Source organism: Protopterus annectens, chromosome 11.part0 (genome assembly GCF_019279795.1).
Source record: "Protopterus annectens isolate FY-2018-M chromosome 11.part0, PAN1.0, whole genome shotgun sequence".
NCBI lineage: Eukaryota > Metazoa > Chordata > Ceratodontiformes > Protopteridae > Protopterus > Protopterus annectens.
In genome coordinates, this window is record NC_056745.1 from 340,100,137 (window position 1) to 340,118,206 (window position 18,070).

Genomic DNA, 18,070 nt, shown 5'->3' on the forward strand with positions numbered 1-18,070 from the left:
ACAGCATGCATAGGTATTCCCATTAGTGCAAAACAGCAGATTTGGAACACTTGCATAGCAAACAGAACATTTGCTTATATGGAGCCACAGTTGGCATTATAACGCCATGCAGGTCACATTGATAGCAGCAGGCCACCAATGATGGTCTTTGAACAGGAAACATTAATAGTCAAATGTTTAAATATTTGTTGAACAATAGGGCACATGTCCCAAATGTAGGTTTGGTGAAAAACATACCCATTGAGTTATGTGTTTAGATTATTGGTGCAGATAGGGTGGGGAGAGAGAGTGAGAGATGTCAATTAACAACTGTATAGGCTTCAGTTGCTCACAACTTTAATGATCATTGCTCTAATCATTACTCTACAGGTATTACCTCACTTTACATCATCCTGTGGCCTTGGGTTGGGCAGTGGTATGTTTGTACACAGTGTATAATTACAGCCTTCTTGCAGCTACATTATATCTTTCCTTACCTGGCAGACCTTTGGAGGAAGTTTCTGTTAACACTACCTAACTGTTTCTACCCATTTTCACATTGCCAGGGTTACACATGTGCACTCATACTGCATGTGTGTGTGTGTGTGTGTGTGTGTGTGTGTGTGTGTGTGTGTGTGTGTGTGTGTGTGTGTGTGTGTGTGTGTGTGTGTGTGTGTTTGTGTGTGTGTGTGTGTGTGTGTGTGTGTGTGTGTGTGTGTGTGTGTGTGTGTGTGTGTGTGTGTGCATGTCTGTGTGTGTGTGTGTGAGTATAATACTGCCATACTCTGCCATGATTTATATCAGTCACCCTGACTGTGGGTGGTAGTGACCACTAAGTATGACAGCATGACACTTGAGGGACATTTCTTGGAGGAGACTACTTGGTGTATGTACTTATCTTGCTGTCATTTGCAGCCTTGGGGTTGGACAGTGGGGGTTGTACACAATGTATATTACAGCCATCTTACAGCTAATTTATACCTTTTCTTACCTGGCAGACCTGTGAAGGAAATTTCTGTTAACACTACTTGACTGTTTCTACCCATGTTCACATTGTCAGGGTTACATATGTGCACTCATTGTGTGTGTGTGTGTGTGTGTGTGTGTGTGTGTGTGTGTGTGTGTGTGTGTGTGTGTGTGTGTGCTACTGCCATACTCTGCTACTCTGCCATGATTTATATCGGTCACCCAGAGTGTGGACAGCAGTGACCACTAGCTGTGACAGCATGACACTTGAGGGATATTTCTTGGAGGAGACTACTTGGTGTATGTACTTATCTTGCTGTCATTTGCAGCCTTGAGATTGGACAGTGGATGTTGTACACAGTGTATAATTACAGCCTTTTTACAGCTAGTTTATACATTTTGTTACCTGGCAGACCTGTGAAGGAAATGTCTGTTAAAACTACCTGGCTGTTTCTACCCATATTCACATGTTCCTGAGTGAAAATATGCATACAGCTTACTACCACCCCCGGGATTCGAACCGTGCATGTTTGCGCATAAAATAGAACAAAGTGTATATTTCATCAGAATGAGCTATTGATAAACTACTTTCCTTCTCTTGTGGGGCAAAAAACTCATTCAGCAGTTTCATATAGCTAAAACTCAAGTCCATGTTAAGCAACTGCCTACATATGGCAATACCTTTCCTGGATTGTTAAAACAATGGCAGTTGCTTAACATGAACTTCAGTTTTAGCTGTATGAAACTGGTGAATGAGTTTTTTTCCCCACAAGAGAAGGAACTGGCTGATAAGATGGAAATTTTGCGGAATGAAATAAACACTAAATTTAATGAAGCTGCTCATTTGGCTGAAATAGATAATGTATTATTGAACGTCTTGGCATACGATGATAGACAACAGATGGTGAAAAAAGAAAGCTTGAAAGAGACATGGCTGATTTTAAAAGAGGCCACATTTTGTATGGCCTCGAGGGTCCGAACAGGCAGTGAATGCATCTAATGATAAAACATCCACAACAGCTGTTGATCAGCCGCAGTAATTACAATCTCAGTCTCTCTCCAGTGAACTTAATGTTATGGCATTAGAGGGCCACACAACAAATATAGAGCCCTCCAATGATACTTCACCATCTAATGTTACGAACATGCCTACAGGAGAGTAGGCTATATATGCACCGTTGAATGGGGCTAGACCTAAGTATACCAGTACTGCGATATCTTTAGATGCTGTTTTTTCAAATTTTCCTGCCCCTTTCAGGCTATTGCAACAATTGGGCAGGGGGCGGAGTTTCAGCCAAGGACAGAAGAGGTGGAAGCCATCACTAGAGAGTGAACATGCCATGGAAGAAGTGGGTCGCAAGAAGATTCCACTCTAGTATACAACTTATCTTCCTTTGCTCTAACAACAGCACCAGTATGTTTATTAGATAAAGGACTGAGTTTTTTACTGTCTTGACCAGTGCAAATTGAAGACGTGATATTAGACAAACTTTTTGCCAGGAATATTGCTCTTAAATTAGCATTTGGTGTACAGTGAACAGTTTCACATACTCTGAAACGCTCTAGTTTATTTGTTCCAGAGTTGCCATCTACACCTGATACTTTTGTGAGGATTGTTGAAAACGAGCTATTTGAATTTAATTTTAGTAAAAATAAGTTTTATAATGTAACTAGAGATGAACTTTCTGCCTTACAGCAGCTGTGAACTAATGGCAGTTTGGCTATACGCCCCAGCCGACAAGGGGGGGGGGGGTCTATTGTAGTTTTGGATGCTAACTATTATGATACTAATATGCTTGAAATGGTTAATGACGTTTTAACTTATGAGCATATCACACAGGCTATGTTAACTGCAATTATTAGGGGCATACATGATCAATTATATGAATTGTTAATGGGTGAAGTTATTGACAAGGAATTGTATGATTTTGTTAGTGTTGGAACCACTTGTACCAATTATCCATGGGTTGCCAAAGGTGCACAAATCACTTTTAAATCCACCTCTTCACCGAGTAGTATCAGGCAGGGGATGGGCAACTGAATTCATATCAGTTTATATAGAGAACCAACTTAAAGAAACTGCTAGAGAAAGCAACAGCAGTTTTAAAAGATACGGAGCACTTTTTAAGTACTTTGGGTGATTTTATGAGAGCATATGGTTAGTTTTCAGACGACACCATATTGGCGACCATGGATATTCAAACTCTTTTTACTATTATACCCCATGATATGGGGATTTTTATCTCTCAAGAGGTTTCTACAAGCTAATACAGAGTATTCCTATGAGCATATTGAATGTTTGGATATATTGATGGATATTGTTTTACATAATAATGTGTTCTTGTGTAAAGATATTATGTACAAGCAAAAAAATAGGTGTAGCGATGGGGACCCCATGCGGTAACAGTTACTCCAATTTTGTTTTGGCGGATTGGGAATGCAGTGTGGTCCTATCCAATTATGAATATTCAGTACAGCTTCTGTACTATAAGATATTTGTAGATGACATTTTTATTTTATGGCAGGGCGCAGAATGAGATATTTTGAACTTTGTGCAATATCTTGAGTTTAATAGTGATTGTTTCAGGTTTGTGTTGAATTATTCACAAACCTCTGTAGAATTTTTAAATACTAAGATAACACTTGCTAATGGAGCCATTTGTAGCTCTCTATTTAGGAAATTATGTAGAAAAAATGAGATTCTACATCATAAAAGCATGCACCCCAAACATATTTGTAATAATATTGTTAAAGGTCAATATTTGAGAATGTCAAGGTTGCACACAGAAGAAAATGATTATAGGAAAGCTGTACTCAAGTTGGAAGGAGATTTACTTAAGAGGGGATACAAGAAAGAGGCCCTGGATAAAACTTTGAATTAAGTTAATATGATGCATACTGATAAAGGTAAACCATATTTTAATCGATCACATACATCTGTAGCGACTAACAGGACTAATTATTTGAATAATAACCACCTTAGGTTACCATTGACTTATGGTAACAATATCCATCAAATATGTGATATAATGAATAAATACTGGCCAGTTTTACTTTCTGATGAATGGATTAAGAGTATTGTAGGTGACAGGCCTAATTTTACATTCAAAAATAACCTATTGTTGAAAAGGTAGTTATGTTATAAATCTAGTAATATACCCACTGTTGTCTCTGCTCGTGTTGGCACCTTTTCTTGTCGACTCTGCAAAGCCTGTAGTTTTATCTCTAATGAGATTAATTATAAGCATCCTACTTTAGATTACCTTTTTAAACCAAGATTTTATGCAGACTGTAAATCTAAAGGCCTGATCTATTTAGCTAAATGCAGACATTGCACCTTGTTTTATGTAGGGAAGACGGTGAGGATGTTTAAGGAATGTAAACTACAACATCAAGGCGATATTACACACAAAAATATGCTTGCTGCATTGACTAAACACATTTTCATGCATCCTGGACATACGAATGAGAGAGGAGGAGATTTTAATAATAGGTTAGAGATTGCAGAGATGAAGTGGATTATTAGGCTAAAGGCAGGTAAATTGTTGGGCATTAACGCTGCTGTACTTTTAAAACCCATATTAAAAAAACAGAGTTTACATCAATAATTAATGAAAGGTTTTAAAATTGGTTGTTCTTTTTATGTGTTCCATTATATAAATGGTTTTAGAAGTTTTTTGTTGATGGATCTGATGAAGCACAATCTTATGTGAAAGCGCTTATCCTTTATGTCATGAATAAAAGATTTTTATATTGGCAGATTTGGTGGATGCTTGGTTCAAACTTAGAAAGCTGCTAGAATTAATAAATTGTGTTAGCATACATTTTTTGTTGAATATGTTATGAAACTCAAATGTATGTCATCATTTAGTGACTTCAGTCCTTAGATCATCCCAATGGTTTGCCAGCCAAGAGGAAATTTTATGAGGGAAAGGCCAAAAATATAAGGCAAAACTCTGGACATTCTGCAAAAATCTGGGCAGTTGAGAGCTATGTTGTGGGGGGGCTGTGCTTTTGTATTTTGTCTGGGGACACTTATCTTGTGATAACAGTGTTCACAGACACTGTTATTTGCTTTAGAATTGCTGTATGGCAATTCTAGAGTGCAGGGGATGTGTGTAATGTGTGAGCAATGCTCGGACATGCCCCCTGAGCTCGTACACAGATTGTGTCTGTGTAGAGAATACAGCAGCGTGCCTTCATTAATATGCAAGGCGCACTGCTGTTCTGCATGGGCACAATCTGCTTTGGGCAGGAATAGCGCTATTCCTGCACAGAGTTTCATGAATCCAGGGGTTTATCTATAACCTCTATTATACTGAATCATGCCAGTAGTTTTCTGGAATCCTAAGATGATACTCCCTTCCTTAGGGACCCAAGATCCTCAGCTAGCATTCTGCTGTGTAACCTGAGGAGCTATTTAAAAATAGTTGATGTAGTATTTAGCAAAGCTGTTTCCATATATTTGTTTATTTATTTGAAATGTGTTAATTGGATAGTCCCAATGGGCCCATAGCTTTTTTCACAGGATATCTGGGGTGGAGGAGAGTTAATCTCCCCACTTAGAGTAATGTCATTTGGACATTTATTCATTCTTTTCTGCAGTTACTCATTTAATCCATTTCAGGGTCATGGAGTGACTGATGGCCATTGTGGTGCACAGTGAGTGTAAGACCAAGGAAAATATTGTGGATGTGGTATCAGCCCCCTGCAGGGCACAGGCACACACACACACATCTGCAGGCAGTTTGATGGATATGTTTTAGATGTGAGTGAAAACCAGAACACCCAGCAAAAACCTAGGAGGGTACAGAGAGGATGTGCAGACTCCACATAGATGGCTCCAGAGACGAGCAGTGAACTGGAGAACTGAGCACTATGAGGCAACAACTTTTAACTGCTGCACCACTGTGCACATGTCATGGGGACGTAAGCAGGCAATTGTACAGCTAATACATTTACAACATAGGTTATAGTGCAGTACCCTAGATGTCACCAAAATGGAAGCTCTAGTGTTATTTATTAAATGTAGCTCACTTTAAGTCATTGAGAAATTATTTAGAAAATGGATGTAACTGAAAACAAGAAAAGGACAATCAAAAAACATATGATGGGGGCAGGACCCGTTACAGGCAATCACAAACTACTGTAGTGGTTTCAAAAATGTAGGCTCAAGCTTTGCTTTTTAAAATGCACATCTCTTAAATATAATTCATTGATAAAATATTTAGAAAGTGGATAAAAAACTAAAAAGTATATTGTGGAGGGGACAAGACCTCATGTGCCCACCACTTTTGGGGTTTATACCCCCACAGCCCCTGACTTATGCCAAGGCTTTGCAATATTGACATTGGTGGAAAAATAAAGGTCCCATAATTCTTAAGGTTGTACAACCCTCCAAGTCAAAATAAATAAGTAAACAATGTAGGCAAAACTGCTGTCTCCACTTTGGAGAACCATATACAGTGAAGTCCATTAGATCATCATCATCATTTCTATTTGTCTGCATGGGGTAGAGGTGCTGGATTAACTTTTGCCTCCTGTCTTGAGTCAGTGCAACTCCCATGCCTTCTTCAACAGTTATACCTGACTGTCGCTGGTCTTTTCACATTAAGTCCATCTCTTGACCGGACACTCTTGTTTGAGGAATATTTAACTGAATTACTTTTCTACCAACAGAGGAAACTGTGAAGTACCTTTATATTCATGGCCTAGAGCTTCCCTGAATTTATTTTAGTTGGGTACAGACTTGGTCCTTATTTAAAGCAAAGCCAGACATGTTTGTGGTTTTTGTGTTCACTTGATACTCATCTAGTAAGCTTATCAGTGTGTGCCTTCCTGACATCTATATAGTAATACCTTTGACATACCCTAGTTATCACTTACGTTTTTTGACAATGTAGTGTGTACCGAGATCTTTGAAGAAGTCCAAAAATATGTATAACCTGAATGTAAATGTAGAAAATAATTTGAAAGTATTTACTGAATTCATGTCACAGAAATTATCAGAAAAAAAGAACACTGTTTATTTTTGTAGGATGCAATCAGGGATGTACACATCAAAGGAACAATGTACAGAAAAATAGAATCAAATTTTGGTAAGTATTCATGTAGGATGTATATGATGTAAATAGTAAAGAATGTTATTCAAAACTCATATTTCAATGTGTTAGACTGTGATGTTAAAGATAATGATTTAGTAAATTCCAGAGAGAAGAAATGCAGTGTCAGCCATCACAACACATTTCATATGACAGTAGTTGATTTTCAAACACCTCTCAAGTGGGAAAACTTCTTCCTTTTAACACAACAGTGATTAGATGTCATGCTTGCATAATGATGGGTTATATCCCCTTACAGCTTTGTTTTTACTTCAGTGTATAAGTTGCTTCTGTAGTAAAGAATATAAACAATCCTATTTTGTACGTATTCTTTTGTCTTTTTTTTTAAGGAGGTCATTTTTCACCTAAAACTACTAGAAAGCCTTTCCTTTTTGTTGCCAGTACAAAAACAATATTTTTAGCGAAATTGACCAGAAGTTTTGTTTTCTGTACTTTGGTCAGTACTGCAGTCACTGATTGTGAACCCATACCAAGATTTTAATTGAAGTGGTCCTTAAGTAATTCTTCCCAGAAACAGAAGCAGCTTTCAGGCACATACTGTTATATTTACTGGGTTTATGTACCAATTAGAAAGAACGTTACAGCTTCCCTCTCCTGAAAGTTAGAGGAGTATTCTTCTGATAAAGCTCCACCATTACATCAAGCTAAAGATGCATTCCTCCTCAGACTGTAGATAGAACTCTAAGAAATGTTGCCAAAGGGTTTGCAGATTTGTATTCAATTCGGTACACTGTGCCAAAACTTTCCCTGGGCACCTCAGGTCACCGCCTATCAGTGCTTGTGCCTTAACTAATGAAGTACTCAAAGAATGTTTGAATATCCATTTTATTATAAAGGGTTGTGTGTCCTTCAGACTGTCAGACACAACCATTTACCACCTTTGGCATCTGTAGCTGCATCGGTCTGGTATTTGTCCTGTTATGGGGCCATTTGGCAGTGAGGTAGTTCTCTCCTTTTGCCCTGTAGATCATCAAAACTTTAAACAATGTTAGATACTTTGGGGTCTGTCATTGGTATTTTCTTGACATCTGCTGCTCTTACAGATTCATTCACCCAGGTTTTATTATTCCCTGTGGACCAGAAGGACCTAATTCAAACTCTGAGTCAAATATGACATGCTTTATGCTCTTGCTTAAAACCTGGGCTACATTTAGCAGTTACATTGTCAGTGGCAGAGATTGCCAAATATTTGCTGATTTACAAGCAGTTATTGATTATGGTGACTGAGCTACTCGAGGATCCACTATCTAGTAAGAATCGGAGGAGGGAGGAGGTAGATAACTTTCAATTGAGGTTGACCAGGAACAATCCCCAAAAGTGGCATCATCTAGTTCCATAAATCTGCTACATCACATCACATGCAATTCAGGCAGAGGGCCCTCTATATTCTCATTTTTATGCTGTTCATGCTCACACAGTGTTATTGTTCTTAGGTGTGGAGGGAAATTGTAAAGAGAGGGAGAGAGAGCTTTTAGCTGTTCTGGCTCTGCCTGAACCTTGGGAGAAGGTTTTGTATGTGTTTAAAATTCATCTGAGATGTACAGTTTGTTAAATAAGTGATGTAACTCTGAATCACTATGAGGGGAAATATCTCCTTTACTTCTGACCTTGAAATTCCATTCAGAAATCACTTCTGGTATATGACGTCTATATTACCTGATCGAATGTTTAGGTTAGCGAATACCTAAATGTTGAACTGGTAATATCGAAAAATTAAAACAGTGAACGGACGATTTAATGTAGAGAATGAATTCCCTCGGCCGCAAAAAAAAATTGTAAACCAAAATGAAGTGAGGGGGCTTACTAACTAAATATACCAACTCCGAGATTGCTCTACAGTGGGGAAAGGGGTAAAATTGGCATAATGGCTAATGGAATTTTTTCCCTGTGCTAAATCGGCTGTTCGCATTTTTTTGCTTTTGCTATTACCAGATCAACGTTTAGGTATTCCCTAACCTAAATGTTTGATCAGGTAATGGGAAGCCGGTATGTGGGGTAATAGAATTTGTGCAGTCTACTCCCCTCCTCCCAGAACCCTTTCAGATTTATTCTCACCTTTACAACTAGCATAAAATAGTGTTTTACAAGATGCTTGGTAGAGCCCTGCTTTACTTTGTGTCTGTAATGAGGGGTGACAAAATGTGTGACATTCTTTGGGTGGTATGGAAGGGAATAATTCTCTCCCCACCCTACGCTGACATCAGAAGAAAACAAATTGGACTGCGGAGAGCATGCAAACATGAGACTGTAACCTAGTGGTCAGAATCAGAATCCACACATGGAGATGAACAGTGTAAAATCTTCAGGCAGCCTAATTTGGTATCAGTGTGTCTACCAGAACAGTAGAATCAGGTTGAAGTGAATGCATAAGAAGATTTGAATGAAAACTGTCTTTTACTTTGATTTTGAATAATTTTGTTCCAACTATAGGTGAAGATAACTAATAATTCCCTCTTATCATTTTTTTTTGTTCTGTAGACATATTTTTCCATAACATTAATTGTTTACATTTGGTAAGGAGGCATTAGATTTCCAGTGATGCCTCAACCTTTATTTCTGCATTTTGCTCAGTTATATTTGAATAAATTTTAAATTGAACTGATGCATGTCATCTGGGAAGAAGACCTTGATTTTCTTGGTTCAGGGCATGTTTACAATATGATGGATGTCATGTCTGTACAAGGTTTGCAGAAGTACCTATGAAAATATCCTGTCTAATGAATTTGGTTAACTTTGAGAGATTTAGAGGGGTTATACAAGCTCTTGATAGTGGCCATGCTGTTCACATGGTGCATCTTGACCTTGCCAAGACATTTGACAACATACTCCATGCTGGCATTGTAAGTAAGCTTAACACTTTGAATAAACCAAATGACCACTCCAACGCCAATATCTACAGCCCAGGAACACAACTGGTACACAGAAATACGGTTTATTCACAAAAACAAATAACAGGTCAAGCACTTTCGTAATATCACTTCATCAGAACAATTCAAAATCACAACAACACAATCTTATATACATTAAACATAATTGACCCTTAATTGGTAGTAAAATCCATTAAAGTGACAGTGCTTGATGATGACTAAAATCCTAAGTATATGAAACAACTAGAATGTAAAACAGTGTGCAAGAAATAGAAATTGGAAAGACTAAAACAATATAATCATATGAAAAGACATAAATAATTCTAATTATTAAAGGGCCAAATAACCAAAAAGTCAGAGTTTCAAGGCCCTAAATTTTAACTCGTGTTTAATACTGACATGTTCATTTAACCCAGGGAATTCAGTAACATTAAGTTTAAGTTGCCATCTAACTTCAGCCCTCAACAACTTGTTGTTCCAGTCACCACCTCTAAAATCATGTCCTACCACTTCCAAAATCCCAAATTTAAAAAAATGTGAAGAGAACAATTTAATGTGTTTAAATAATGCATTTTTCTCATCCTTTCTCTTGATACTATAACAGTGTTCATATATTCTTCTGCTCAATTTTCTCTACGTAAAATTGTCCACACTCCGAGCAAATAGCTAAATACACCACCCCTGCCGTGTTACAAGACCCCCCCATAAAGGTGATCTCCATATTATAAGGGCCCAGGTTAATTTTGGGAACTTCAATAATAAATCTACAATATTCACAGGACCCACATTTAGATGTCCCTTTTAATTTATTGTTGTTGATAGAATATTGATTTTCTAATAGGGATTTTAGATTACTGTTCATCTTATAAGTAAATAAAGGCTTTTCACCAATTGTTGTTAACAATTCCTTGTTCCCCTTAAACATAGTCCAGTTATTCTTAATAATTTTCTGGATGTTACCCGAAGTTTCACCATAAGTTAGTACCATGGCTTGCGAAAAGTTGTTAATTTTTTACAGCTTAGTAGATGGTTTGTCATCATCCACTCCTAATAGGGGTTTATATCTATCACCCCATTGCTTCATAACTTCTTCACAAATCTGAGAGACAAAGGAATATGGGTAACCCCTAACTGTAAACATTTCTAAAAGGAGTTGAGTTTCTTTTTTTACAAAATCAAAATTTGAACACATTCTTAAAACCCTAACCATCTGTCCTTTAACAATATTCCTTTTCACGTAAGTGGGATGGTTACTAGTGAATTCTAAATAATCATTAGAAAAAGTGGGCATTCTGTATAAACAAGACTGGAAGCTTTTTGTAATGGAATCCTTATATAAAATAACATCTAGATAGTTAATATTTTTATTGTTAGTAGAACCAGTAAATTTAAAATAGTCACATGCCTTGTTCAAATGATCCAGTAACTTCACATGTGACCCTTCTTTTTTCCAAAGAATAAAAACATCATCTAAAAATCTTAAGTATAAAAAACAATTGTCCTTAAAGGAAGTGTTAAATAAAAACATGGATTCCCATCTATACATCACTAGGTTAGCAAAGGTGGGTGCGCAACTATTACCCATCGCTACACCCTTAACTTGTCTAAAAAACTCACCCCCAAAGGTAAAAAATTGTTTTTCAAAATTAACTCCATCAAACCAACAATAAAATTAATGATAGCACCAGTTAAATTACTTTCTGCAACTAAAACATCTTGAAACGTATCTAGACCTTGGTCGTGGGGTATGGGCGTAAAAAGATCCACTACGTCCACAATAGAAAAACAAATATCATCATTGTAGAATTCATTTTTATTTCTTTTTAAAAAATCCCAGGAATCAATTAATATATGTTCAACCGAGGTTATAGCATTTTTAATTACACAATCAATAAAAACTCCTAGGGGGTATGTAATGCTGTTATGACCAGATATAATAAGTCGGTAAGGGGGGTCAGCCAAGTCCTTGTGAGTTTTAGGGATACCAAAAGCGATGGGAATAGTTGGGTATTCCACATTCAAAAAATTATAAACTTCTTCGTTAATGACCCCCTGGTATAATGAATCCTCCAACATTAATTTAATTTTCCAATATGAAAGATTTATTTCATTCCTTGAGGCCAGTTTGTATTTGGATTCATCATTCAGCATACAAAAATTTTATTATGATAATCTACATTATTTACTATTGCCATGCCACCACCTTTGTCGGGTTTCATATATCTAACTTTCTCATCACGCCTTAGTTTCTCTAATAACACCTTTTCATCTTTAGACAAATTGAACACCCTATTTTTATGTTCATTAAGGGACCTATAAATTTCCTGTGAACATACACTTTCAAAGGAGCTTGAAATAGGTAGTAAGGGGGGGGTTGTAGCAACTTTTCTTTCTAATCACACTCTTTTTCTCTGGGTTGTCCATGCCTATTTTATCTCTATTTAACATTTTAAGATTCAATTTTCTAACAAAAATCTTTAGTTCAATTAAGGTTCTACTAACGTCTTCTCTAACAGAGTGAACAAATTTTAAACCTCTCATTAACAAATGGAATAAATCCTTACTCAGTTCTATTTCTGCATAATTGTAAATTTTAAAGCCCTTATAAAAGAACACAAGTCCATCTGCAGAACTAATGGTTTCCTCGGACAGGTTGTTCACCCCAGAATCATGACTCACTCGTAACTGTTCTTTCGTCAAGTGGATTGGTTCCGATAATTGTATCGGAATCTCCCTCCCCCCCTTGCCCCTAAAAAATCAGGGTTATCAGATCTAACTTGATTTTTATTAAAAATCCTTTCCGACCTCCTTAATGGTGGGTATTCAGTATCATAGGAATTAACTTTACTATTGTGTCTGTTGTTAACAACATTTTGATTTGAAGAGACCATAGGGGAAGAAACATTATTATTACCAATAGTGGTGTCCAAGTATGCTTTAGGTAGTGGGTATGCCAACCCGTGTTTGTAGTCATACTCATCTCTCAACAATTTCTTTTTCTTTCTATCTATATTATTGCACACTTCATTCTCAACTTTATCAAAAATAATATTATATCTGAAGGAATATTGATTAAAATTAAAATCATTTAGAATCGAACTATTGATTTCATCAATCTCTTTCAACAGTTCATTAATTCTTTTAAAGTCCATCAGTTCAATGCCGTGCCTATCAAACATTTTTAAAAGTTCTTCACATTCCACCTGGCCTTTCTTAATTCCATTAGGGAACCTAAAGGCACGAAGACCTTTAGGAACCCTCCCTTTTACAATACTTTCTTTTAGGTAAGTGTTATCGCACTGAAGGGCACGAACTTTGTGCATTTTAATTTCTAAAGTCACTAACCTAGTATCCACATTCGTCATTTCGCTTTCAGAAGTAGTAGGAAATAAACCACATTCCTTTTTCGACCAGTCTCTCAGTCGATCGTGTATAGCATTAGAAGCAGGGTTAGTGGATCTAAAACCTGTTTGCCCTAAATTCGTTGAAGGATGCACTTGGTTCTCAACGCTCTGAGAACACTGCTGCTGGCCCTGATTACGGAAAGCAGGAAGTGCCACAGTCCCCAGTTGGTTTCCACTCCTATCTATAACAACGGGACTGTTTGATTTTTGCATTTTAGTAACAGTCTCCTGAAGTTCAGAAACCTTATTGGAAAGGTACAAAATTAAAGCAAATAGATTGTCATTACCAGCCTCCACTTGTTGGCCACAAGGGAAAGGCAAAGAGTCAAGTTCCTCCTCAAATACTGGCGAGAGATCATGCTCATCCATAACCGGAATCGGGCTTAGAAGGCTGCCAAACACCCACAAAGTACAACAAATAAACTCCAAAGGGTAAACACAACCAATAAACCAAATAACCACTCTGACGCCAATATCTACAGCCCAGGAACACAACTGGTACACAGAAATATGGTTATTCGCAAAAACAAATAACGGGTCAAGCGCTTTCGTAATATCACTTCATCAGAACAATTCAAAATCACAACACAATAATCTTATATACATTAAACATAATTGACCCTTAATTGGTAGTAAAATCCATTAAAGTGACAGTGCTTGATGATGACTAAAATCCTAAGTATATGAAAGAACTAGAATGTAAAACAGTGTGCAAGAAATAGAAATCCTGCATCTTGACCTTGCCAAGACATTTGACAACATACTCCATGCTGGCATTGTAAGTAAGCTTAACACTTTGAAATATATTCTTGTGTGATAAGATGGAAAGCAAACTGTCTGAAAGGCAGATCCTGCGTGGTAAGATGGATAGCAACCTGTCTGAAAGGCAAAACCAGCACAGTGCGATTGGCATGCACTTTATCAGTGGTATCCTCCAGGGCTTAGTGTTATGACCCTGGGGAGAGACAGGTATGTATCCTAGAGATTATCCCTTCTCTAAAACAGCCTCCCCATCCATTTGAAGCAGAGCTGCTCCCTAGCTCAAACCAAGTGTAACTTGGACAGTTGGCTGGGGAACAGGAAATTCATCCTTGGTTTGGCATCTATGTCTATAATGGACACAGACAGCCTGTAAATGGTTCATCTCTCAGGCTCCCACTTGTAAATGTTCTCCCAAGCCCATGCTTGCACTTATCAAGGGTACCAGAATTTGTCAGAGATTTGGAATACATGGCTAGGCTTAAAAACACCCTGGTGGTCGTTAGCTTAGCACATACCTATGAACCTATAACCTTTCCTTTTTGGCATTTTCTTTTCTGCTCTGCAGACTAGGAACCAAGACCTCTGGATAACAAAGTATGCAGATGACTGCAGTATGGGAGTTATTATGACATTTGCCTCTGATACCCTAACCCTTCAGCAAGAACTTAAGACGTAAATAACTGATGTACTGAAAAATCCACTCAAATTAAATGCAAAGAAGTATAATATTGTCACAACTAGTAGACAACCCTTCGCTCAGCATACAGCATATACAGTGCCCCACTGCAAAATCCAAAATGTTGTTAGGAACATTGGATCATGGGTTGATAATTCCCTCTCTTATGATCATTGTGTGACAACAGTAGTCAGAAAATCATTCTACTTAGCTCAGGTAATTGCCAGGGGAATATCTTCCATATCCAGACAGGGCATTATTCCCTTATATTCAGCACTGATTAGATCAGTTATTGAGCAGAGCTTCTACTTTGGGATGTACCGAGCTAGTGATATCAAACATCTAGAAATACCCTGGAGATTTATAAGTAAGACAATTGCAGGCTTAAAGACCTAAAGCTGCCAAGAGACAATGGAAACGTTGTCCCTTTATCCAGAGACCTCTGCCTTGTCTTCTGTGCCATTAGATGCCCAGTTGTCCTAGATCTTCTGGATTTCTACAAGTGTAATAGTTCCACAAATAGAGCAAACAGAGACCTAAATCTTCACCAACAGATAAATAAAACATAACGGAGAGACAGCTTTATCATGCAGCACCTTTCCCACCTCTAGAACATACTGCCTCTGCAGATTTAACAATGTGATACACTTTCATCCTTCAGAAGAGTTACTTGATGGTCCCCCACAAATTCATCCTAGGTTTGACTAGCCTAGCCCTCCTATAGAAAGGGAGTACATCCTAAGGGTGGGTACTAGCAAAGTGTAAATGGTCATAAGACTCCATTGCACTGAAATTCATACAAATCCTATGAAAAAAATGACCATGTACTATTTGTGCTTGCAGTATCACAGAAGCTTACATATTTGCAAATTATTTTACTGTGTAAGTAGTATGAATAAAGGCCTTGAATCTGCAGGAGGTGGCCTCTCCTTATTCATTAAGTAGCTTGTTCAGGACTTTCTTAAGCTGCTCTAACACAGAAGCAAATCAGGACCCAAAAGAAACCAACTAGTAGAAGGCTAGTTTCAGGTGATCATCCACTGCCTACTCCAAAAGTAGATGGAAGTTGTGGTTACCAGCATGTTCATTGGTTGCAGCTAGGTATTCCTCAAGAGTCTGAATCTTTGAGTTGAGTGTGAAATATCAGTATCACACCAGAGGTTCCTCTGGGGTAGAATTTGGAAGGGTTTATGAAGCTTTCTGACCTAAACTTCTCTCCCAAGTGAGAATCTGTGTGACCTCCCTGTGTACCTGACAATAAGTTTTATGCTGTAGGAAGAAGACATGAAGCTTCATGTTTTAATGTACGTTACACCCTCTTTTAGGCTACTTCAAAATTCTGGCAAAGCTGACTTTCATATGCGTTCAGTGTAAAACTGTGACAGCAGATACTAGATTAGCACAGGAGGCAGACATTTTGTATAATTTTCTTTCAATGCTGACTTGCGTTCGTTTCTTTGTATGGACTTCACCAAAGGTCAGGGTACTACTGGTTTTATTTACTATGTCCCCAAGAAGAAAATAAAAATGAACACCAAACCCAAGAAAGTTTTATTTGTTTTTATTTGTTTATGATTTGATGACTGGGTTGGCCCTATTAAGCAAAACCCATTTGCAATGGGGACCTGGGGAAAAAATCTCCAGTACAGTTGACATAACAGTATACAGTAATGGTATTATTACATTTTGTTAAAGTGAGGCAATGCAGATATAGATGGTGATGATGTTACAACCTTAAGATTTTGATTGTACTGCATTTACTGGAGGATTTCTTTCCAGCCCTGTGCTGAAAAGGGACCTTTGTGCCCTGTTGGACTTCCTCAGTTAACAAATGGAAAATATAATACATAAATAAATAAGGTAGAATTTGGTGGTCTGTAATGAACTGCACTAGAACCTGAGACAGTATATATAAAAAATACAAACAAAAGTGGTTGTGTTTGACAATGTAAGAAAAAGTAGTACATTTAAGCAATCATAGAAAATTATTAGAATATTTTCAGCATGAGTATAAATCTAAGACACTGGAAAACTATACATGTTAAGTTGTCAGTCTCGCCTTCATTCTTGCTGGATGGGCTAAGCTCGAGAGTGCAGCCCCATATCCCATGATGCAAGGTGGTAGATCGCTAATGAGGTCATTCTTTTTACCAGCTCCTGGTAAGTGATATTTTTCTTGCTATTTGTAAGGTTTTAGGTGTCTCAAAACTCTAATTTTTAGTCTTTTAGTCTTTATATCCTTCAGTGTACTTTATTCACTTAGCTCCTTACCCATTTCCCCTTAGTTCACTTAGTTTCAGTGTTGCCTTTTCCACCCTCACAGTTCCTGTCAGGATTTCCCTCAGGTGTGTGTGTTGTGTCACTGTTATAGTAATAACTAATTTATTAGTTATTAATAATGTTAGTGTCTTTGTTTGGACTGATTGGTGTGTGTGAGTGTTTTAGGACTGAGACATGTCCAAAGATACTAGGGTCTCAGGTTTCAAGAAGTGTGACTCGTGCTGTCAGAAGATGTCTCTGACAGGCGGTCACACTTGTCAGGACTCCTGTGCTATATGTCATTCTTTCAGCCAGAGAGTCCTGCAGGAACATAGAAATAAGTTGATCCTCAGGGGTCTTCTTAAACCAGAGAGCTCCCGGCTAAGGTGGCAAGTCCTCAAACCTTCCAAGACCCAGGCTGTCCAAGTCTGTGGTCTTGGTTGCCGATCCTTCCTGTTGGAAGCTTCTGTACGGCGCCGTGGTATACCCACCTGTGTCGGCTCCGTCTGGAGCCAGCATGTCGGCTCCGGCTGGAGCCGAGATATCTTTGTCTCCTCTCGGAGTCGACAACTTGTTCTTGCTCCAATGTCTCCATCCAAGAAGAGGTCTAGATCTCCTTCTTTGGAGTCTATACACTCGGCTCCAACCTCTCCCTTGCTTTTGGAGCGGAGCCGATCATCGAGGTCGTCCAGGCTCTCAGACCACGACTTAGAGAGAGTGGTGAGTAGGCTATTAAAATCACAGGCACTAGCCCAGATGCTCCATAGCCCGTCTCATCAGACATCAGCTATTCTACACCCCCCTGAGATTCCTCCTTCGACTCTCCTACAGAGTTGTACGTGACTGTTGCTGCCCGATACCACACCTTCGCCTCGACTCCTATCTCCTCCTTGAGACCTTCCTTGGCGATCCGGGCATCGGGCTTCCAGTGGCATCGGACTCTTGTCCGACCCGTTCTCCCTTGGTGAGCCCGACATCTGCTTCAGAGCCTTCCTTCGGTGGGACCAGGGATCCCTGTTTCTTGCGGGATCTCCC

General features: G+C 38.3%; 1 protein-coding gene across 3 annotated transcripts in view; it reads left to right on the forward strand.

Moving 5' to 3' along the window:
• The window catches only part of NT5DC3 (5'-nucleotidase domain containing 3), a 968,426-nt gene that overhangs the window by 497,922 nt on the left and 452,434 nt on the right, over positions 1–18,070 (forward strand). For all 3 annotated transcript variants that reach the window (XM_044087848.1, XM_044087849.1, XM_044087847.1), the window contains exon 7: positions 6,983–7,043. In XM_044087848.1, the coding sequence (XP_043943783.1) occupies positions 6,983–7,043 (61 nt within the window). The remainder of the gene's footprint in view (positions 1–6,982; positions 7,044–18,070) is intronic.